We start from the raw sequence: 24,244 nt of genomic DNA on the forward strand, positions 1-24,244 counted from the left end.
GTAGCTGTCCAGTTTATCCAGCACCACTTATTGAAGAGGCTGTCTTTTCTCCATTGTATATTCTTGCCTCCTTTATCAAAGATAACATTACCATATGTGCATGGGTTTATCTCTGGGCTTTCCATCCTGTTCCATTGATCTGTATTTCTGTTTTTGTGCCAGTACCATACTGTCTTGATTACTGTAGCTTTGTAGTATAGTTTGAAGTCCGGGAGCCTGATTCCTCCTGCTCTGTTTTTCTTTCTCAAGATTGCTTTGACTATTGGGAGTCTTTTGTGTTTCCATACAAATTGTGAAATTTTTTGTTCTAGTTCTGTGAAAAATGCCATTGGTAGTTTGATAGGGATTGCATTGAATCTGTAGATTGCTTTGGGTAGTATAGTCACTTTCACAATGTTGATTCTTCCAATCCAAGAACATGGTATATCTCTCCATCTGTTGTATCATCTTTAATTTCTTTCATCAGAGTCTTATAGTTTTCTGCATACAGGTCTTTTGTCTCCTTAGGTAGGTTTATTCCAAGGTATTTTATTCTTTTTGTTGCAGTGGTAAATGGGAGTGTTTCCTTAATTTCTCTTTCAGATTTTTCATCAGTAGTGTATAGGAAAGCAAGAGATTTCTGTGCATTAATTTTGTATCCTGCTACTTTACCAACTTCATTGATTAGCTCTCGTAGTTTTCTGGTAGCATCTTCAGGATCCTGTATGTATAGTATTGTGTCATCTGCAAATAGTGACAGTTTTACTTCTTTTCTGATTTGGATTCCTTTTATTTCTTTTTCTTCTCTGATTGCTATGGCTAAAACTTCCAAAACTATGTTGAATAATAGTGGTGAGAGTGGGCAGCCTTGTCTTGTTCCTGATCTTAGTGGAAATGGTTTCAGTTTTTCACCATTGAGAACGATGTTGGCTGTGGGTTTGTCATATATGGCCTTTATTATGTTGAGGTAAGTTCCCTCTATGCCTACTTTCTGGAGGGTTTTTATCATAAATGGATGTTGAATTTTGTCAGAAGCTTTTTCTTCATTTGTTGAAATGATCATATGTTTTCCTTCCTTCATTTTGTTAATATGGTTTATCACATTGATTGATTTGTGTATATTGAAGAATCCTTGCATTCCTGGCATAAACCCCACTTGATCATGGTGTATGATGTATTTTGTTGAGGATTTTTGCATCTATGTTCATCAGTTATATTGGCCTATAGTTTTCTTTATTTGTGACATCTTTGCCTGGTTTTGGTATCAGAGTGATGGTGGACTCATAGAATGAGTTTGGGAGTGTTCCTCCCTCTGCTATAGTTTGGAAGAGTTTGAGAAGGATAGGTGTTAGCTCTTCTCTAAATGTTTGATAGAATTCACCTGTGAAGCCATCTGGTCCTGGGCTTTTGTTTGTTGGAAGATTTTTAATCACAGTTTCAATTTCAGTGCTTGTGATTGGCCTGTTTATATTTTTTATTTCTTCCTGGTTCATTCTCAGAAGGTTGTGCTTTTCTAAGAAGTTGTCCATTTCTTCCAGGTTGTCCATATTTTTGGCATAGAGTTGCTTGTAGTAATCTCCCATGATCCTTTGTATTTCTGCAGTGTCAGTTGTTACTTCTCCTTTTTCATTCCTAATTCTCCCTTTTTTTTCTTGATGAGCCTGGCTAATGGTTTATCAATTTTGTTTATCTTCTCAAAGAACCAGCTTTTAGTTTTATTGATCTTTGCTATTGTTTCCTTCATTTCTTTTTCATTTATTTCTGATCTGATCTTAATGATTTCTTTCCTTCTGCTAACTTTGGGGTTTTTTTGTTCTTCTTTCTGTAATTGCTTTAGGTATAAGGTTAAGTTATTTATTTGAGATGTTTCTTCTTTCTTGAGGTCGGATTGTATTTGCTATGAACTTCCCTCTTAGAACTGCTTTTGCTGCATCCCTTAGGTTTTGGGTTGTCGTGTTTTCATTGTCATTTGTCTCTAGGTATTTTTTGATTTCCTCTTTGATTTCTTCAATGTTCTCTTGGTTGTTTAGTAGTGTATTGTTTACCCTCTATGTGTTTGTATTTTTTACAGATTTTTTTCCTGTAACTGATATCTGGTTTCATAGCGTTGTGGTTGCAAAAGATACTCGATACAATTTCAGTTTTCTTACATTTACCAAGGCTTGAATTGTGACCCAAGATATGATCTATCCTGGAGAATGTTCCATGAGCACTTGAGAAGAATGTGTAATCTGCTGTTTTTGGATGGAATGTCCTATAAATATCAATTAAGTCCATCTTGTTTAATGTATCATTTAAAGCTTCTGCCTCCTTATTTATTTTCATTTTGGATTATCTGTCCATTGGTGAAAGTGGGGTATTAAAGTCCCCTACTATGATTCTGTTACTGTCAATTTCTCCTTTTATGGCTGTTAACATTTGCCTTATGTATTGAGGTGCTCCTATGTTGGGTGCATAAATATTTACAATTGTTATATCTTCTTCTTGGATTGATCCCTTGGTCATTATGTAGTGTCCTTCTTTGTCTCTTGTAATAGTCTTTATTTTAAAGTCTATTTTGTCTGATACGAGATTTGCTACTCCAGCTTTCTTTTGATTTCCATTTGCATGGAACATCTTTTTCCATCCCCTCACTTTCAGTCTGTATGTGTCCCTGGGTCTGTAGTGGGTCTCTTGTAGAAACCATATGTATAGGTCTTGTTTTTTATCCATTCAGCCAGTCTTTGTCTTTTGGTTGGAGCATTTAATCCATTTACATTTAGGGTAGTTATCGATATGTATGTTCCTGTTACCATCTTCTTCATTGTTTTGGGTTTGTTATTGTAGGTCTTTTCCTTTCTTGTGTTTCCTGCCTAGAGAAGTTCCTTTAGCATTTGTTGTAGAGCTGGTTTGGTGGTGCTGAATTCTCTTAGCTTTTGCTTATCTGTAAAGGTTTTAATTTCTCCATCGGATCTGAATGAGATCCTTGCTGGGTAGAGTAATCTTGGTTGTAAGTTTTTCCCTTTCATCACTTTAAATATGTCCTGCTACTCCTTTCTGGCTTGCAGAGTTTCTGCTGAAAGATCAGCTGTTAACCTTATGGGGATTCCCTTGTATGTTAAGTGTTGCTTTTCCCTTGCTGCTTTTAATATTTTTTCTTTGTATTTAATTTTTGATAGTTTGATTAATGTGTGTCTTGGCGTGTTTCTCCTTGGATTTATCCTGTGTGGGACTCTGCGCTTCCTGGACTTGATTGACTATTTTCTTCCCCATATTAGGGAAGTTTTCAACTGTAATCTCATCAAATATTTTCTCAGTCCCTTTTTTAGTCTCCTCTTCTTCTGGGACCCCTATAATTTGAATGTTGGTGCGTTTAATGTTGTCCCAGAGGTCTCTGAGATTGTCCTCAATTCTTTTCATTCTTTTTTCTTTATTCTGCTCTGTGGTAGTTATTTCCACTATTTTATCTTCCAGGTCACTTATCTGTTCTTCTGCCTGAGTTATTCTGCTACTGATTCTTTCTAGAGAATTTTTAATTTCATTTATTGTGTTGTTCATCCTGGTTTGTTTGCTCTTTAGTTCTAGGTCCTTGTTAAATGTTTCTTGTATTTTCCCCATTCTATTTCCAAGATTTTGGATCATATTTACTATCATTACTCTGAATTCTTTTTCAGGTAGACTGCCTATTTCCTCTTCATTTGTTTGGTCTGGTGGGTTTTTACTTTGCTTCTTCATCTGCTGTGTATTTCTCTGTCTTCTCATTTTGCTTAACTTGCTGTGTTTGGGGTATATGTTTTGCAGGCTGCAGGTTTGTAGTTCCCATTGTTTTTGGTGTCTGCTCCCAGTGGGTAAGGTTGGTTCAGTGGGTTGTGTAGGCTTCCTTGTGGAGGGGACTGGCACCTGTGTTCTGGTGGATGAGGCTGGATGTTGTCTTTCTGGTGGGCAGGATCATGTCCAGTGGTGTGTTTTGGGGTGTTGGTGAACTTATTATGATTTTAGGCAGCCTCTCTGCCGATGCGTGGATTTGTGTTCCTGTCTTGCTAGTTGTTTGGCATACAGTGTCCAGCACTGTAGCTTGCTGGTCGTTGAATGGAGCTGGGTCATTTTTTTTTTTTCTTTTTTTTTTTTTTTTTGGAGCTGGTTCTTAGCGTTGAGATTGAGATCTCTGGGAGAGCTTTTGCCGTTTGATATTATGTGGGGCCGGGAGGTCTCTGGTGGACCAGTGTCCTGAACTTGGCTCTCCCACCTCAGAGGCTCAGGCCTGACACCCGGCCAGAGCACCAAGACGCTGTCAGCCACACGACTGAGAAGAAAAGGGAGAGAAAGAAAAGAAAAGAAAGAAAGAAAAAAAAAAGAATAAATAAAATAAAATAGTTATTAAAATAGAAAAAAATTATTAAAAATAAAAAAACAAGAAAGTAATTAAAAAAGAGAGAGAGAAAGAAAGAAGAGAGCAACCAAACAGAAAAGCAAATCCCCCATTGATAAGAAGTGCTAAAAACTGTACTAAAAAAAAAAAAAAAAAAGGACAGTCAGAACCCTAGGACAAATGGCAAAAGCAAAGCTATACAGACAAAATCACACAAAGAAGCATACACATACAGACACAAAAAGAGAAAAAGGAAAGAAAAAAACATATATAAAGGAAGAGAGCAACCAAATCAAGAAACAAATCTACCAATGATAATAAGCTCTAAAAACTAAACTACAATAAACAAAACCAGAAACAAATTAGACACAGAAAGCAAACACAGTTGCTCCCAAAGTCCATCGCCTCAATTTCGGATGATTCATTGTCTATTCAGGTATTCCACAGATGGAGGGTACATTAGGTTGATGTGGAGATTTAATCCGCTGCTCCTGAGGCTGCTGGGAGAGATTTCCCTTTCTCTTCTTTGTTCGCACAGCTCCTGGGGTTCAGCTTTGGATTTGGCCCCGCCTCTGCATGTAGATCGCCTGAGGGCATCTGTTTGCCAGACAGGACGGGGTTAAAGTAGCAGCTGATTAGGGGGCTTTGGCTCACTCAGGCCGGGGGGAGGGAGGGGTATGGAATGTGGGGCAAGCCTGCAGTGGCAGAGGATGGTGTGACGTTGCAACAGCCTGAGGCACACCATGTGTTCTCCCAAGGAAGTTGTCCCTGGATCACGGGACCCTGGCAGTGGCGGGCTGCACAGACTTCTAGCAGGGGTGGTGTGGATAGTGACCTGTGCTTACACACAGGCTTCTTGGTGGCTGCAGCAGCAGCCTTAGTGTTTCATGCCCCTCTCAGGGGTCCGTGCTGATAGCCACAGCTCATGCCCGTCTTTGGAGCTCGTTTAGGCGGTTGATGACTTTCTTATAATTAACTTTTGTAAGCATTAAATTATGCTTTCATTACTTTACATGACTGTAAGTGAAATTACAGTGTTAATCGATTCTTTCCCATCTTTTTATTCCACATCTTTTCTATTTGTATATTTTTTTTCTTTTTTAAAAAATTCAGTTGTAAAATCAGTGCCTGAATACATGGTCACTGTCAAAATTTCAAACAGTACAGAAACATATGGACTGTAATTGAAAGTTTCTCTTTGTTTCCTTTACTATTGGAAAGCTGGTTTTTCTGTGTATAACCAAACTTGTGTGTTGATTGGCTTTTCTGTATATTTGTATACACATATAACTTTAAACAAAAGAATATGCACCTTATGATACATACTGTCAAACTGTTTTCCAAAATATTTCCATCATTTTATCATCCTGCTAGTAGTATGAAAGTGCTTAGTGCTTGTAAGAGTAGATTGAAGCTGGCAAAATATTTACTGTTTCTGGAAAGAATTGTACAATGTATTTTAAAAGATTTAAAAAAATGTTTAAACTCTTACCTAGCTTCATAGTAATTCTTATTTTTGGAATTTATACAGAGGAATTAATTCAAAATATAAGAAGATCCATATATTCAGAGCAGTTTATTGTAAGATTATGTTTAATAGGGAAAAATCAAATGGAGCTTTAATGTGAATTAAGCTACAACTCAGATTATTTTGTGGTCATTAAAATATGTAAGCTTTTAAAATGTGTTGCAATAGTGGGAAAATGCATCACAGCAAAGTATGTGCATATAGTAATATTGGTATAAATCATCCATATGAAAAAAATATTGATAGAAAATGAAGAAATGATAGAGTGGTAGAATTGTGGACTCCCTGGTTCCCAAGTTCTAATTTTTCAAATTTTCTGTTTATCTGTAATGTCATACATATCTGAATATATATGTGCATATGAACATGCATTTCAAGAAAATTTAATCTTACCCTTTTAAAGAGCTGAATGAGATTTGCTTTATTGAGAGGAAAGCAAAGATGTTTTTCATTAAACACTATTTATAATGATGAAATATTTTCCAGTGTGACTGAAGAAGTCTGAGTAATGAATTAGGTTTTACCATGTTATAAACTGAGAAAGATATTTGAAATTTTCTCTTTTCTTTTCCTAGATGCCAAACTTGCCAGTAGGGAGAAGGGAAAGTTTTGCTTCAAGGCAATACGGTGTAAGGAGGAAGAAGGTAAATTCATTTTACTGTCACACTTTGTTAAATGGTCATTTTATATTTCATGCCAATGATATGATCAGTTTGTTCTCCCCTGTTTTTTAGTTGCTACACAGTCCTCAGAAAAATATACCTTTGCAGATATCATCTTTGGAAATGAACAGGTATGCAAATAAGCACAATAACGTTTGATTTTAAAAGTCACAGTCTGGAGTATCTTGACTGGTTTGGTAAAACTGTTGCTTTAGTAATCCCCAAATTCTTTGGTGGATGAACATGTCAGCTTTGTTGGGTTTTGCAACTTGTCTTCATGCCCCAAAGCAAACAAAAATGCTATATGGAATATAGCATTTTAATTAGTTATTTAAATTTAACTTTCTTTTAGAGTGTAAGATACTCATGAAATAAGTTTAGTCCTTGGGATTAAAGAAAGAAACAGGATTATATGAAGGAACCTGTTTATTTGGGAATGTGGTCACAGTGGAACATACAGATGATAACCCTCTGAATTTGGGAGTATCACCTGAGGATCTTGTTAAAATGCAAATTCTCTGTCAGTGGGACTGGATGAGACCTGGGGTTCTGAATTGCTAAAGCTCTGAGGTGATCTTGAGGTTATCAGTCTGCACCCTCTATTTTTTTTTAAATTTATTTATTTTATTTTTGGCTGCGTTGGGTCTTCGTTGCTGCACATGGGCTTTCTCTAGTTGTGGCGAGTGGGGGCTACTCTTTGTTGTGGTGCGCGGGGCCTCTCATTGCAGTGGCTTCTCTTGTTGCAGAGCACGGGCTCTAGGCACGTGGGCTCTAGAGCACAGGCTCAGTAGTTGTGGCGCGTAGGCTTAGTTGCTCCGCAGCAGGTGGGATCTTCCTGGACCAGGTCTCCACCCATATCCCCTGCATTGGCAGGCGGATTCTTAACCACTGCGCCACCAGGGAAGCCCTGCACACTATTTTTTATCTAGAGAATTTTTATAAAAATAAAAGCTTTGCCGTCCCACCTCTAAAGCTCTGGCTCATACTTTGGGTAGAGTTTGGGAATACACATTTTCATCCAGCTCTGCAGATAATCAGAAGAGGTGATTTGGGGACCTTCTTTGAAAAATACTGGACCAGATTCCCTGTCGTTTTGTGCTGTTACTGGTATTATTTCTTTGTGTTCTTCTCCTTGATAATTCCAAACATACTTAGACTTTTGTATTGCGCTTATCATTTGCCTTCATCTGACCCACTCTTTGTACTGTCTTTTGGCCATTTGAGGAAGCAGCTATTTAGAAATATCCCAGAGCACCAAAAGTCCAATAATTCCAGAATGAGTATGACTTTGGACACTGTGCTTCCTTGCTTCCTGAATGGTTGAATTTTAGCTTTTAGGACTTCAGTTGTTTGCTTTGTTTGTGTCTTTTTTAAAAAATTCCCTAGAAACATCATCAGGACCCTTAAATTATATTAAGGTTGTAATCTTTATTGTATTTGTTGTTAGTAATTTTGTATAGGAGCACTGCAGATGGCATAAACAAAGACATTTTCCCTTTTGATGAATCTTACTTACCAGAACTTACCAGGCACTACACGTTAATGAGATAACTATGTGGACAGTGGTTTACCAGAAAAATTTCATGTCTAAGGGGGAAAATATATGTATTTATTCATATTTAATAATTAACTTGAAGCTTAACAGCTATGTAATATAGTTTATAATGCAGGAAATTGTTAAGTGTGGAGATTTTACTATGAAACACAGTAGTCCATTAATTAAGGGAAATTCTGTTAATTCTGAGTCTGTTTAAAAATCTTTTCTCTTGTTCTCTCCCTTCAAGTATAAAAGCCAGGTTAATGCCAGTGGCTTCATTCGTTCTGTTTCTTTGGATATCACTTAGTCTTCCAAGTATTTGAATGGGAAATATTTGTTTTTTTTTCATAGTTAAAAAAATCATAATTTCCTTTTAACAATTTACCTTTTTAAAAATTATAGTTAATTTACGATGTTGTACTGGTTTCAAGTGTACAGTAAAATGATTCAGTTATACATATATATGTTGTTTGTCAGATTCTCAACAATTCACTTTTTATTCATTTTCTTAGAGATACCCATTTGCCCTCCCTGGGTACTTAGAAGGTCAAAGCCAATGTCATGGAAGTGTAAATTTATGAATTTAAGCTTCGAACTTTAAGATTCAGGGTAATTTGTGCCAAATATTTTAGGTATTCAAGTCTTAGGGTGGCCTCCTTGTATTCAACCAAATTGATAAGAAATTACTGAATAAGCCTTTTGGGTATATGTAAGTTGTAGAAATATAAATTTTGGCAGGGTATATCTAATTGAAAGCACATACAGACAAACGATTTTCTTTTAACAGATAGTAAGTTCAGCAAGCCCATGTGCAGACTTCTTTTATCGAAGTTTATCCTCTGAATTGAAGAAACCACAAGCCCAGTCTTCTCTGCATACAGAAAAGCAGTCAATAGAGGACACTATGAGATTAATTCAGAAGTGCAATGAGGTGGATTTGAATATTGTTGTATTGTGGAAGGTATGTGTTGTTAAATTATTTCAGCAAGCCTCACTTATACTTGATTCTTACACTTATACTTGATTCTTAAGCTGAAGAGTAAATGTAAGCTGCTCTTTATATTTTCTCTGCTTAAATTTTCGAATTTGAATATTGAAGTAGTTTTATAAGTTTTTCAACCGTTCCAAAATAACTTTTTTTTTTTTGCCTAAAGGGAAGAATTCATTCAAATTAGATGACTTTCTTCTGTGTTACTTATTACTTGTAAGAGGTACTGAGAATATTGTAGACATGATAAGCTCCATGAAAGCAAAAATGCTGTTATTAAACTCTTTATTGTGAGCATTTTCAAACTCTGAAATGGGAAAAGTAGCACTATGAACCTCTAAGTACCCATTACTTAGGCTCCAACAACCACTAATTTGCTGCTGTTCATTTTCACGTATTCCTTTACTTTGCTTTTATTTTTACCTTCCTTTATTTTTTAACTGTAGTATATATCTTTTAATGACATATTTTATCTTCTTTTATGTGTACTTCTAGCAGATGAGGACTTTCTTGTTTAATATAACCCCACCATATTGTTATCTCTATGCTTTTATATATACTTCAAGCAGATGAGGACTTTCTTGTTTAATGTAACCCCACCATATTACTATCTCACCCAAATTAACAGTAATTCTTTACAATTATCTAGTTGTTGGTCTGTGTTGAAATTTTTCAGATTATTTGAAAATGTTTTAATTAAAAAAAAAAATCAGATTCAACTAAGATTTGCACATACACATGACAGACCAGAATGAGGTTGTTTAGGCATTGGTCTTCCCTAAAGTTAACTATAATGCAGAAGAGGTTTATTTTTCACAGTACACCCTTTTGTATCTTAAGTATGTATCTTTTTTTTCCACTGTAGAAATGATTCTACAGTGAAATTTAGGATCTTGCCCAGGGGTATTCACCTGTACTATGTGAGGAGGTTTGATTTTGTATTGTCTGATATAAGGCCTAACATGGAGACATGCTCATGGTAGATGATTAGAACATGTTATTTTAAATTGATTCAGATGTTCTAAAGTGTTCTTTTTACTAAACTGCACGCTATTAAGTAAACTTTCTTGAAACCAAGCTGGCTTTACATGAATTCCAGTAAAACTGCTTAAGCAAATTGATACTTTTGTTGACTGTAGAAGGTGAAGGTGTTTAATGTTAAAAAGATAAGTTACACGTTATTAGTTTGAAATCAAATGTACTTGAAGCTTAGAATCAAGAGAATCCTGTTTTCAGGCTCAGTAGCATTACCCCTTAATGTAAACCAAGCATCCATTAAATGTATAGTAGACCTTTGGCATTTGTAGCTGTCACTCCACAGATTCCTGCCATGTAACAATTTGCAATATTCGTGAGACAAGATTTTGAGTAATGTGTGCTGTATTCTGTACTCATTGTTGAGCCCACAGTAACCTTGGTGGGGGCGGGGCGGCGAGGGGTTATCTTTCAAAAAATCACCCTGAATAAAAACCAGTTACTAGTATTGCTGATCATCATTGAAGAAGAAGAAAACTACCCAAGATTATGGTACTCCTTAGTTAGAAAATGGAAGTTTGAATAGATTACAGGACGGGATATTAAGTTTGGTAGGGGCTAGTAGCTATGATAAGTTTATTATTCAACTCATTTGAGGAAGTGACTAGTAGATTTTCTTTAGTGAAGGCTCTAGATAGTGCACAAAGGACCCCCTTGAATGAAAGAAAACTTGACAAGTCATTTAAATTGTGGAGTTGATGCATAGGGAACATAGTACTCTAAAAAAATATGATTCAGGAGAAAACTAAGACCTTGGACAACATTTTTGTAAAAAATATTAGTTGGTAAGGGGGTATAGTATAACTTGTAACCGATCTTAACCAAAAATAAAGGTTTGTTTTGAAAAACTAAGACTTTGTGCAGGAAAGAGAATGCATTATAGGATTATGCATGGCTATGGGTGACTTTCGTTTGGTCCCTGAGACCATTGGAAAAGATGTGTGACCTGTCTCAGGACGTTATCTATCAGTTGTCATCCTCTCTTGATTAAAGGTCACCCCATCAAGTATTTAACTCCTCCTGCATTTCTGGGTTGTGCATGGATGGGTGCTGAGCAGGTCCTGGGCCTGCCTCTGCCTTAGTGCAGCACTTTTCCAAGTGTGATTCATGGATGACAAATTGTCACTGATGATAAGTATAGAAATTGAAAATAAACACTTAGGAATGTTCATAGCATTCTGAGTAGTTTTGAATCTGTTGAATCTAATAGTAAAAAAAACTGGGCTTATCAAAAAAAAATTAAGCATCTCTATTTACATAATGTGACAGTACCAGTATATCAGAGCCATTTACAGATTTTATTTTCTCCAACACAGAAGAAGTTCAAGAAGAAAAGTTACGTACTGGAGTAAGTGTTTTAATATAGATGAGATCAGTTCATTGTATAGGAAGAAAAAAAGCCTTTTTTTTTCTTTTTTCTTTTAAGCATATGTATCAATACTTAAATTTAAGATCTCCAAGGACATGGCATTTCCACTTCTAGGATTTATGATTGTACTCACTGATTTTGCTCCACTATGTGATAAACCCTGGTGCATTTCAGAAGCAAGACTATAAGAAAAAGCCTTTTGCCTGTATATTGGCAGTCCAGTAAAGAAAAAAACTTGTGTTATGGTATAGCACTGTTCTTTTGGACTAGTTTCTTAAGCGCTCTAGAGAAAATTGGAAAAGATTTCAAGATGTGTCTCTCACGTATCCAGGCCAACTGTTTTATATTGAGGCAGAGCAGATTTTGACAGATAACTTAATTGATTGAATGAATGAACAAAAGTAGAAATGCTGACACAGCCATGAGTGTTGGTAATTGATAGTTATTAGCCATAATACCTCTGCTTTCCATCAGATACTGCATTGGTTACTTTTGAGGTTACTGCCAAGCAGGCTAACATTTCTGTGCTTTGTACTTCTCAGGCATACGTAGTGGAAGACAGTAAGCAGCTTATTTTGGAAGGTCAGCACCATGTTGTTCTTCGCACTATAGGAAAAGAAGCTTTTTCATATCCTCAGAAACAGGTAATGACAGAGTTTGCTTTGGGGCCTTCCTGTGAACTTGTGGGGTTTTTTGTTTGGTTGTTTTTTGTGTTTTTGAAGGTGTCTGGTTTGTGCAAGCTTTTATATTGGAATTTGAGTTGGGGCTTGGTGGCAGAAAGCTGATTAAAATTAGAAATGAACATAAATTGATTTTAAAATTCACTAGCACTTCATAAGAGTATTAAGATGCATTTGTGATCTTGGGGTTTCCTAAGATATATTCTTTATTGAATCTAGAACTCACAGTTAACTTGAGAGGAAGGGAACCATATTCTCTATATTATCTTGTTTGTTGTTTAACAGGCCCATACCATTGCAGAACTCCATGGGGCCTATCATACAGTGTAAAGGATGCCCTCTGGAGTTGTGCAGCAGCTGGTAATACTGTTTATTTTCTTACTTTTCCTAAAATACTGTTTAAGCTTACCAAAAGTTCTCATAGTATGTGTAAATATTTAAACCCAAATCTGTTTCTTATTTTAAGAAAATTGTTTTTCTCAAACTGATTTGATTAGTTAAAAAAAGTCCCAAGTTTTAGTTGCAAATTATCGTATTTTGATAATTTCGGACGTCTCAAACAAGGCAAGATTTTTCACTTAGAAAATGAAACAAAGTGATTTCTATAAAATTCACTCAAGTTATAGTCCCATTTTACTAAAACACTGTGTAGGGCATATCCTTTTTATCCTCTGTATTTCACCTTTGAAATACTTTATTCTCTTTATATGATTAACTGAGTTGGGAGATGCAGCATGTTCATCATACTGAGAATAATATATTTGGAGCCCAGAGACTTGCAGATTGATGACCTAGTGCACGTTACTCGCATAACTTGATAAACTTTTAGCTTACATATAAAACAGGGGTAATAGTACTTTATACCTTGCCTCTCTTGTGACGGGACTGTCATAAGGTTGAATCAAACCCTTATTATGAAACTACTGTACAAATTGTCCAGCACTCATTGCGAAAATACTTGCTGTTGCTTTTAAGCTAGAAGAGAGGGAAGCTCTTCTAAATATTCCCTCAGTAAATTACCTTCAGGTTTTTGGTATCCTTTTCTGGCCGTTGTTCGTGTGTGTTCCTCCTGGTAAGTGGTGTGTAGAGATTCATGTAGTATAATTTAGAAGTCTCAAATAACAGCTTGTTTTTCTTAGATGATTAGATTATAATAAACAGTAGTACATTTTTTGAACTTTTTATTAAAGTGTAACGTACACGCAGAATAGTGACTAGGTCACTGACTTTTCACAAATTGAAGAACACTCCAATATAAGGAGGACCCAGATCAAGAAAGAGAACGTGACCCGCCCTGCAGAAGTTCTGCTCCTGCTCGCTTCCCTCCTCCAGAGTCAGCCTCTAGTCACTTTTCTCTCACTCATAAGTCAAAAGCAGTTTTAATTCTTGCTTTTGCAGCTGTATAAATCAAGGGTCAGCAAACTTTTTCTGAGAAAAGCCAGATGGTAAATATTTTAGACTTTGCTGGCTCAGAGTCTTTGTCAGAATTACTCATCTGTTGTTTGGAGTCCAAAAGCAACCATAGCCAGTGTATGAACAAATAGATGTGGCTCTGTTTCCATAAAACTTTCTTTACATAAAGAGGAGGCAGGCTGAATTTGGCCCATGGGCTGTAGTTTGCCAGTCCTTGGTGTAGATCAGAATCCAGCTAGGCTAGCAGGAAATTAAAAAATCAAAATTTTCTGGACAGTGAAGGAAAATGGAGAAAAAAATTACCAAGAAAGCAATAATAATACTAGAAGTGGGACATGATTCTCTATTTTCATTTAGACGATAATAATATTTATTGAAATGTTTACAGTGTGCCTCACACTAGCTATATTGAGACTTTTACATGTATGTTAATCTTCAGTTAATATAGTTGAGGCACTATAATCTGTAAAAACTCAGCAAGCTATTTTCAAAAAATGACTCTCTAAGGCAATTTTAGTTTTTCAACTATTAAAACAGATGCTATACAATTGAATATCTATAGCCTAAGTACTAAGCAATTTTATTAGATGAGAACCATAGCAACTTTTGAAATTATTATTATTGTGAACCCCTTTTTTACATATGGGGAAATTGTCTTAAAGTATTAAATAACTTATCCAGGATCACAGAGCTAATATGTGAGGTTGCTGGATTTCAAGTCTAACCCCAACACATAATAAATACAGAATGAATAAATGATTACAGATCCTAGTTTTTTTATCCTAGGTTGTATGTATAGCATATGATTTCAACTGTTAGTTTGTTAGTTTTTACAGCAGAAAAAGTATTGTTCATGCTTTACTTTATCTCTACTGGTTTTAACTTCTTTAGTTTGTATGTGCTATACTTTATTTTAACAGGGCAGTGTTTTTATTGTCATATATTTTTTCTTTTCTCAGGAGCCACCAGAAATGGAACTATTAAAATTTTTCAGGCCAGAAAACACTACAGTTTCCTCAAGACCATCAGTAGAGCAGCTTTCTAATCTCATTAAAACGAGTCTTCACTATCCAGAATCATTTAGTCATCCTTTTCATCAAAAAAGGTTTGAGATGTATTTTTGTTAACATTTTTCTACAATATACACACCTGTGCGTGCATGCACACACAGACATACACACATTTATTAATAGCATTAACCCAGATATTGAAGAAACAATTTAGAATAATATTGAGTCTGTAGAAATTGCCCTTAAGTAATTTATTTACCCTTTACTATGATTACTATATGTTGCTGCTGTAATTAAAAGATGGATATTTCCTCAGCCAGTTAGTTGTCAAAAGTTTTCTTTTGTTGAGCAGGTTTATCATTAAGTCAAAAAGAAGGAAAAAATACCGTCATTTTGTTTTTGTTTTAAGTACAGAAATTAAACCTAAGACATGACTACAGTATAGACTCATCAAACAGTTTAAATTTAGACAGCATCATTTACTTAAGATTTATTAAGTATTAAACTTTTGGGGGACTGATGTATTTATAACTTTGGTAAATAGCCTGATTATATAAACTTAAGGTTCTAAAATAAAAAGTCTAAGTCCGATGACACTTCAAAAAGTGGCTGGTTTACAGATATAAAAGAAGATGGAGAGAAGTCTGTTAGAGCCAGTCTGTAAATTATAACTGAAGGTATAAGTTTTGGTGAAGTCACCTTGGATAGAGGTAGGGATGGGGTGGGATAGAACAAAGAGAATGGTGACCTATAGAACAGTGGTGTTTGAGAGATGAGCTAAGGAGAAAGTCCACGAAGAAGACTGGTTGAGAAGTAGCAATCAAAGAATTAAGGAAGAAAAGACCGATGAGGAGGAAGTGGCATCACAAAGGTGGAGTGAGAACAGTTCAAGGAGGGAGAGTGGTTAACAGTTTTAAATGCTGCAGGAAAGTCGTTCATTGGCTCTGACAGTAAAGAAGTTGCTCATGCTTTTGAGAAGAATGTTATTTTATAGTGGGGGTGGAGGCGTGATATAGGAGGTTGAGGAGAAGTGGGAGGGAAGTAAGTAAAGATACTCACGTAGACCACCCTTTCAAGAAGCTGGGCTATGAACGGGGATCAGGGAATAGCCATGCAATATTATTGTTTTACTAGGTAAGCTATGGATGTATTTATGGTCTTGAAGGAAATGATGGGATACAGGAAGGGCAACAGAATCCTTAATAGATGGAAAGATACACCAAAGAGTGGCAGGATTAGCTTCAGACCTCCTTACTATGGAAACGGGGAAAGATGAAAGTAGGGAAAAATTTTAACACGTTTACACATTATTGGAACGCCTCCATTTTTCGGGAGTTTATAGAAGCACGGTTAAGTACTCAAAGTAATCTAGGAAATAAGAGAATAAAGGGTAGAGAATTTTTAAAAGTGAAATTTGAGGATAACTACTGAGAGTAATGAGGAGCTGGCCAAGGACACACAGAAAGAGTGCTGGGCAAAATTAAGATGTTGACTTAGCATCAGAAATATTTAAAAAGTAACTTAAATGCTGCTAACCATTTTTAAACCCTTTTATTGTGAGATATAACACACAGAAAAGTGCTCAAAAATGAAAACGTGTGGCCACAGTGATTATTTTTCACAAAGCTAATACCCAAATAATCACCTCTAGGGAAGAAATTAGAATATTGCTAGCAATCTCAGAAGCCCCCTGTGTACTCCCTTCCAGTCACTCCCCTGTCCATCCCCAGTATTAGCAGTCATTTCTTTGCTCCTCTTTATAATTTTCCAACCAATTGTTACATATCTGTATTTTGATTGTCGTGGTTTTTTAAAAAAATATAATTAATTAATTAATTTATTGGCTGCATTGGGTCTTCGTTGCTGTGTGTGGGCTTTCTCTAGTTGCGGCGAGCGAGGGCTACTCTTAGTTGCGGTGCGCGGGCTTCTCATTGCCGTGGCTTCTCTTGTTGTGGAGCACGGGCTCTAGGTGCACGGGCTCAGTAGTTGTGGGTCGCGGGCTCTAGAGTGCAGGCTTGGTAGTTGTGGCGCACGGGCTTAGTTGCTCCGCGGCATGTGGGATCTTCTTGGACCAGGGCTCGAACCCGTGTCCCCCACGTTGGCAGGCGGATTCTCAACCACTGCACCACCAGGGAAGTCCTTTGGGTTTTTTTGAACTTTATTTATGAATGGAATTATACAGAATATATTCTTGTTACGTCCAGTTTCTTTCACTTAATATTATGTTATTCATCAACCATTGACGAGGCTGTGGAATTTTCATTGCCAAATGAATATGTTTGAACATATTAGAATTAGTTTATCTACTCTATTGTTGATGGACTTTTGGATTATTTTCATATTTCAGCTTTCTGCTCTTGAATATTCTTGTATATATCTCCTGGTGCATGTGTGTTTGCTCCCCTCTTTTTTTTTCCACATTTATCTAGGAATTTTTTCAAAGTAGTTTTACTGATTCATATATCCCACTAGTAGTGTGTGGGAGTTCCCTCTGCTCATAACCTTCACCAACACTTTCTGTTGTCAGACTTTTAAAGATTTTAGCCATTTAAGTTATTTTTAAATACTTTTGGTCTTAAATCTTTGTCTAGGTCTTAATTACTCAGTACTCATTCTGTATGCCTTTGACTGACAGAGGCACACTGGGGTCACCTGGGGAAATTTAAGAAATACAAATGCTTTGGTCCTACTCCCAGAGAATCTGATTTGATTGGCTGAAGGTTGGGGGCTGGACATCTAGATTACCTAAAGTTCTCCAGGTGATTCTAATGTACAGCCAAAGCTGAGAAAAAATTTCTTGTTTTATCCCTAGTGAACCTGTCTTCCCACTCTTCCATAGACAGTTTTGATTCCATAATGTTTCATTTTAACCCACCGTTCTACTTTGTCCCTGTTTATCAGACCTGTCCTGCTTCACGTACTTCCTGAATATCTTAGATGCCATGGTGCTGCTTAATGGTTGAAGCCCTGGCTATGCCTTAGAGGCTGGGATATGTAGGACTTCTCCATGTGCTTCTATTAGGGTAAAAAGCATCATAGACTCTAGGCAGTTCAGGGAAGTATGTGAAACAGGACAGGTTTGATCAAACTAAAAGGAGAGCAGTGGGCTAAAATAAAGCATCACAGAATTAAAACTGTGCATGGAAGTATGTGAAAACAAGGCAGGTTTGAGAAGGATAAGATATGGCAGGTTCTTCCAACTTTGGCTGCACATTAGAATCACCTGAAGAGGGCTTCCCTGGTGGTGCAGTGGTTGAGAATCCGCCTGCCAATGCAGGGGACACGGGTTCGAGCCCTGATCTGGGAAGATCCCACATGCCGCGGAGCAACTGGGCCCGTGAGCCACAACTACTGAGCTTGCGTGTCTGGAGCCTGTGCTCCGCAACAAGAGAGGCTGCGATAGTGAGAGGCCCGTGCACCGCGATGAAGAGTGGCCCCCGCTTGCCACAACTAGAGAAAGCCCTCGCACAGAAACGAAGACCCAACACAGCCAAAAATAAATAAATAAATTTTAAAAAGAAAAGATGACTACTATCTTTAAGAAAAAAAAAAAAAAAATCACCTGAAGAATTTTTGAAAATCCTGATACTTAGGCCAGTTAAATCACAATCTCTGGGAGTAGGACCTATGTGTCTATATATTTTAAATAAATCCTCAGATGATACCAGAGTGAATCTGTATCAGTTACTATTGCTAAATAATGCTTCGTAAGAACCCACTCCAGAATTCAGTAGTTTACAAGGCATTTATTCCCATGCTCATGGGTCTGCAGGCCAATGACGATTTGGCTGAAGCTCTGCTTCAGACTGTGGGTTGGTTGGGTTCGTGTTTGTGCCACATATATTTGGGCTCAGTCCAAATGGGCAGCAGCTAGCTGGGTTATGTTCTTCTCATGGCATATCTCTGGAGTACAAAAAGTGAGCCACATTGCAGTAGCACGTTTAAGGCTTCTGTTTGCATCAGAGTCATTAATATTCCATTGCCAAATAGCCTCTCCTTAACAATCAACAAGGATGATCCACCGTTGCACAGTGGGAGGTGAGGGGAGTGAATAACTGCTAAACAATAATTACCATTACCACAGTAACCAGGATTGAGAATCACTGAAGTAGAGGGTCAAGTGATTGGGCATCCTTGTGAAACTAAATATCAGAAGTGTAATTGAGTGAGAGAGCTGGAGATAGTGGTCAGAGAGTGGAGAATCTGAGTGGTATTTCAGAGGCATTTATTTTAGGTGACTAAAACAAATTCACAGTATGGTCATGGAAGTTAGATGGCTGAGTTTTGAATAGTACTGGTGGTTATGGAGGTGACAGATCAAGGGTTTGAGAAGGAGTTGAATGAGTTGTCTTACCTTGACAGTGAAGTTCTCCAAAAAGATGACAAAATTCAGGATTGAAAAGAAGAAAGCAGACTCATCCAGAAGCTTTTAATAAATGAAGCCAATAAGATGATATGGAAGAAAAATCTTGAGCAATGTTTCCTGTCTAGATGGTAGGCCTCTGCTTGACAGATGTACTAGATGAATTTGGGGTGGGGGGAAGGGGGTGAAGCAGATATTTCAAAAGACTCATCCCGTCCCCCTCCCCCAAAGAATCTCCTGTACTGAGTTACTGTCACTGGTTTTAGTTTGTCAGTATGGGGACAGAAAAAAAGAATAAAAACCTTGGAGTAGTTTATGACCAAAAAAATGAGGTGTTTTTATAGGAGAGATAGGAGGAAGAACTCAAGAAGTGGTATTAACTGTATTAATGAGACATTCTGGCTAGAGATATGGAAGATGTTGGAAGAAGAACAGCATGTGTTACTGAGAGGCCTGCAGAGGAAGCTGTGTAGTCAGCCAAATTTCAGTTAAAGTAAGATGTAGACATATAAAGAGAGGAGATTGAGGATCTAGAGGAGTGTTGTTAACGTAATACAGAAATGTGGGAGGGATGGGACAGGGAGGAGGTTTGGTCATGGCAGTGGAACACAGGGCAGCAGAGGAATGAGAATATGAGAAACAGCAGGTGACCAGAGATAACAAAGGTATGAATCAAAGAAATTGACAGGAATTTGTGAAGAATAGTAGAAAATTGGGAATGGGGGCTAGTGAGGCAGTAGCCCCCATTCCCACTTATTAACACTTAGCATGATGCCTAAGGTTTGCTGGGGAGATGGGGGTGCTATTCACTGAAGCAGTGAATGGAGGAAGAAGAGGAATGAAGGAAATGATTTTGGGGCTGGGAAACATCCAGATGTTCTGATTTCTTCTTTTACTAGAAGCATTTAGATAAAGCATGGAGAATTTGAGGCCCAAATGGTAACAGAATAGCAAAGTTTCTGAGCTTTTGCTTTGGGTTACAAATTATGCGATTAGAATTTAACTCAGTGGGGTGCTCTAGACTGGAAACCTATTCGGTAGTCTCTGCTGTCCTCTTCTCCTTGTTAGAAGTTTGTGGAGGAGGTGAGGGCGTAGCACCGGTGCAATCTAAGAATAAGTCTTTGAAATTATCTTAGTTTTTGTTTAGGGAAATTTGTTATTTGCAGTATGGTTCAGAAAGTATTTCTTAGTAAGAGGATATAAAATTTCTGAAAGCATAAAAATATATTATCTGAGCAGAATTTTAAAGTTAATTTTGTGGGAGCTTATAGGATTCCTTTTTTCTTTTTTACTATCCCTTTGTTCTTTGTGTTAATAGAGTAAACTATTTTCAATAATAGTGTGTAACCATTTGTGCATAGTTACGTTCATTTATTGTGTTCTTGATTTTAAATCTGCACCAGTCTGTTCATTAGGTCCTCTTCTATCACTCCATGTCCTTTCTCCTATGCTTTAGTGATTTACTAATTATAAAGTGAGATCAGAAATTAGGTTAACTGAGCAGATGTGTCTACTTGAAAGGGCTCTCCTCATAACTTGCTGTACAGAAATAATTCTCATATTCTCCCGAACGTGATGGCTTTTATGCAAATTTGATAGAAGAGCAAATGTCAGTTCTCAAAATTAAGTAATTTTCACGAAGCATAGAGAACAGGATTAGTTGTTGGCATTTTCATGATTTTCTTTTCTCCATTGATCTTTCTTAGTTGCGATTATTCTGTTTTGCATTTTGGGAAATAACCACCTAGAAACATTTTGGTTATTTTTTAAGATTAGTTTTAATATATATAAATAAAATGGTTTTGTGGATGTATATATTCTGGTATTTAGTATTCAGGCATTGTATTAGTATGTTTTACTTCTTGTTTATGCAAATAATTTGGCTTGAGTGATTTTAGAATTCAGTTTTTTTCCTTACTTGAATCTAATTGTTTTTGAGGAGCTTATGCTATTAGGTACTCTTAAGTTTTATTTTCAAGAAAGTGTTTTTTTGTTGTTGTTTTTTTTTTAATATCCCGCTAACCTTTTTTATTTATTTTTTTTCCACAGCCTTTGTTTAGTACCAGTGACCCTTTTACTTTCCAATTGTTCAAAGGCCGACGTCGATGTAATAGTTGATCTTAGGCATAAAACAACAAGGTAAAGATTTATTTAGGGCAAGTTTATTTTGTAGTTAAAGATTGATTTGAAAGCAATTTAATATTTTGAAATTATGGAAATAATTACCTAACATAGATAAAGTTTACTCAGGCATGCCTTTATTTTTTTATTTGGTATTAAGAAGTGTTAGAGAAGACTTACCGAAGATTATCTTAGAATTTCAATAGTGGCAAATGGAAAGCAATTTCCAAAAGCAACAAATTATTTTGACCAGAGGCAACAATTTTTATAAAAGTTTGTTGGTGATAAAGAACTCTAAAATTGAAAATCAGCAAGTTCAGAATAGAAGTTTCTTTTGTCTTGTTTTCTGATTTATAAAATAATGCTTAACAACAACAACAAAAATGCTGGTCCATACTGGCGCTCCAAGAGCTAGATGCTTTTCAGAATTCAGAAATTTTTGGGTTTTTAGAAAAGCAGTGTGAAGCGTATACTGATTATTATTGTATAACACTCCAAACAGGATCTGGGTTAGCTCTGTGAAATCCGAACATTTTGTGTATGATTATGTGTATCATAAATTAATTTGCTAATGCCTTATTGGTAGACCCTTGGTTGCTTTCCATTTTTCAGTATTATAAACAATTTCAATATTATAAGCATTCTTATATGCACATTTACTTTTAGGTATGGATAACCAAGTGGTTAAAAGCTCAGGTTTGAAATCAGGTTCCATTGTTTACTAGCTGCTGTTGTGAGTGTTAAGTGAGATAATTCATTCTTAGCATTGTGCCTGGAACATAGTAAGTGTTAATAAATTTTAGCTGTTATAGAAATTGTAATATTAGCTATTGCCGTTATTGTTATTAATACAGTTGGTGTCATAAAATAATTTCTAGAAATAGAATTGCTAGATGAAAGGGATGTGTTATTGGGACTTTGGGAAAAAATTTATGAAGAAAAAAATTCTCCAACTTACTACTTGCCTCCTCCCTTAGCCCAGAAGCATTGGAAATCCATGGATCATTTACATGGCTTGGACAAACACAATATAAACTTCATCTTAAAAGCCAGGAGCTTCACAGTTTGCAGCTGAAAGCATGCTTTGTCCATACAGGTGTTTATAACCTTGGAACTCCTAGGGTATTTGCCAAGTTATCGGACCAAGTTACAGTGTTTGAAACAAGTCAGCAGAGCTCCATGCCTGCCCTGATCATCATCAATAATGTGTGACAACTTACAAATTTGTACTGAAATCCACAGGAATCAGTTTTATTTTACTGAATGGTTTTTACAGCAGTATTTGAAATACCTAACTTGTTCGGGAGGTTGGTGTTAGATCACTGTAAAATACTTTTGATTTGTCAATTTGTTGATGATGTAAAGCACGTTGGACTGAGAGTACTTAAATTCTTTTTTTGTATTTCTTTAATCCCTGGTAATAATTTACATGCTCATAATACAGAATTTCAGCATATCCATGCACCTTATTAAGCCCCACTTAAAACCAGTGTCTAAGTCTGCTGTTACAACTTATCAATGGTATATGAACATTAGGAGATGATTTTGAGGAAGAAAAGGCCTTGTAAGGTGGCAATATTCCTGTTAAGCCATTAGTCTATAAATTCCAGCTTTAGTGTGAAGTTCCATAGAGTGTTAAATACAGATTTTCCTGTCTTGCTTCACACAGTTCTCTAAAATCAGTTTTGAACGTTGGTTATAGGGTCTTCATACTTCAGTATCTGGTTGTTCCTATGGCTTATACATAACTTTGTAAAAACAAAAACTTTTTTTTCTGATGCTTTGATTATAGTTTTGGAAAGAGTTTGACTTTCCCCCCCCCCTCATTCATCTCAGCATAGAGTGCACTATTTCACAATATGAGATTTTTGTCATTTAAATTATCATATTCTTTATTATGTAACTTTAACAATTGAGATGATCTGTTTAAAATATAAATCTACTCAAGTTAATTAAAAATAAGCTTTTCAAAAATGTATTATATTTATAACAAATGTACTGTAAATAGAATAAAGACATGCTATTCACTGTATAGATTTATTAGATGCCTTTTTAAAAAAATTCTGAGAACTTAACATATTATTGAAAATGACTGTCAGCCGAGACTTCCCTGGTGGTCCAGTGGCTGGGGCTCCGTGCTCCCAGCGCAGGGGGCCTGGGTTCGATCCCAGGTCAGGAAGCTGAATCTCACGTGCGACAACTAGGAGTTCACCTGCCGCAACTAAAGTTCCCGCATGCCGCAGCTGGGGATCCCACACACTGCAGCTAAGGATCCCGCACGCCACAACTAGGACCCAGTACAGTCGAATAAATAGATGGGTAGATGGATATTTTAAAAAAAAAGAATGCCAACCATATTATTATAGCAGGTACCAGGTCAATTTCCTGAGAAAGCATTATCTTTGTTTCCAAAAGTGAAGGACAATCTTTGTTCCTATAGTCCTTGGTGGCCGTGTTATACATGAACAAATGAGTTTTGTCTTTAAATGTTTCATGTCTGATACCCAGTTACAATTTTGGATAACCTTTTTATATCCTGGGAGAAAGGAAGATCAATGCTTATTGACCCTACTGTAAATAACCACATTGCAGACACTTACGCTGGTTATGGCAGACTAGGTAATTTAGCCCTCCTGCTGGAGAAAAGTAAAAAGTCAGAACAAAATAGAAGAAAATGTTTTACTAAAAACAAAGTGTTATCAATATAGTCCGTTATTAGAGGACCAAAATCCAGTAGAAGAAAGTCTAGAGAGATGATATTTGGACCTACTTTGCCTTGGGAGGTTTGCCCACTTAGGAAGAAGCAGCTGAGAGGCAGAGCCTATGTTTGACTTATTTTGAGACAAGAAGTATAGGTTAGGAGAAATAATTGAAACTGAAGCAAAGAGAAGAAAAGGATGGAAAATAGGCCAAAAAAAACCTGGATTCAGTGAGAAAGTCTTACATATTTATTTGGAGTCCTAGAAAGGGGAGAGGATAGGGCAGAAGCAGTATAGAATCTGAGAATTTTCCAAGACGGACAACAAGTTACAGATTCAAGTAGTTCAGTAAATTCCAAACAACATAAATGTAAAGGAACCTATATACAGATGCATCATAGCGGAACTGCTAGAAATCAAAGACAAGGGGAGAAACAGTCTTGAGTACAGAAGGCAAAATTTCCTTGAGTGGTAGCAGTAATTCAACTGATAGCAGACTTCTCAACAAAAAT

At 36.5% G+C, this 24,244-nt stretch overlaps 1 protein-coding gene across 3 annotated transcripts in view; it reads left to right on the top strand.

The window, feature by feature from the left end:
- TRAPPC8 (trafficking protein particle complex subunit 8) overlaps positions 1-23,065 on the top strand; it is a 90,080-nt gene extending 67,015 nt beyond the window's left edge. For all 3 annotated transcript variants that reach the window (XM_007167039.2, XM_057526622.1, XM_057526623.1), the window contains 7 exons: positions 6,431-6,499; positions 6,590-6,648; positions 8,842-9,015; positions 11,989-12,090; positions 14,499-14,644; positions 20,962-21,051; positions 22,011-23,065. In XM_007167039.2, coding sequence (XP_007167101.2) covers positions 6,431-6,499; positions 6,590-6,648; positions 8,842-9,015; positions 11,989-12,090; positions 14,499-14,644; positions 20,962-21,051; positions 22,011-22,245 — 875 coding nt within the window. In that variant the 3' untranslated portion in view covers positions 22,246-23,065. The remainder of the gene's footprint in view (positions 1-6,430; positions 6,500-6,589; positions 6,649-8,841; positions 9,016-11,988; positions 12,091-14,498; positions 14,645-20,961; positions 21,052-22,010) is intronic.
- Positions 23,066-24,244: the final 1,179 nt, after the last annotated feature.

This window comes from Balaenoptera acutorostrata, chromosome 13 (assembly GCF_949987535.1).
Source record: "Balaenoptera acutorostrata chromosome 13, mBalAcu1.1, whole genome shotgun sequence".
In the NCBI taxonomy this organism is placed as follows: domain Eukaryota; kingdom Metazoa; phylum Chordata; class Mammalia; order Artiodactyla; family Balaenopteridae; genus Balaenoptera; species Balaenoptera acutorostrata.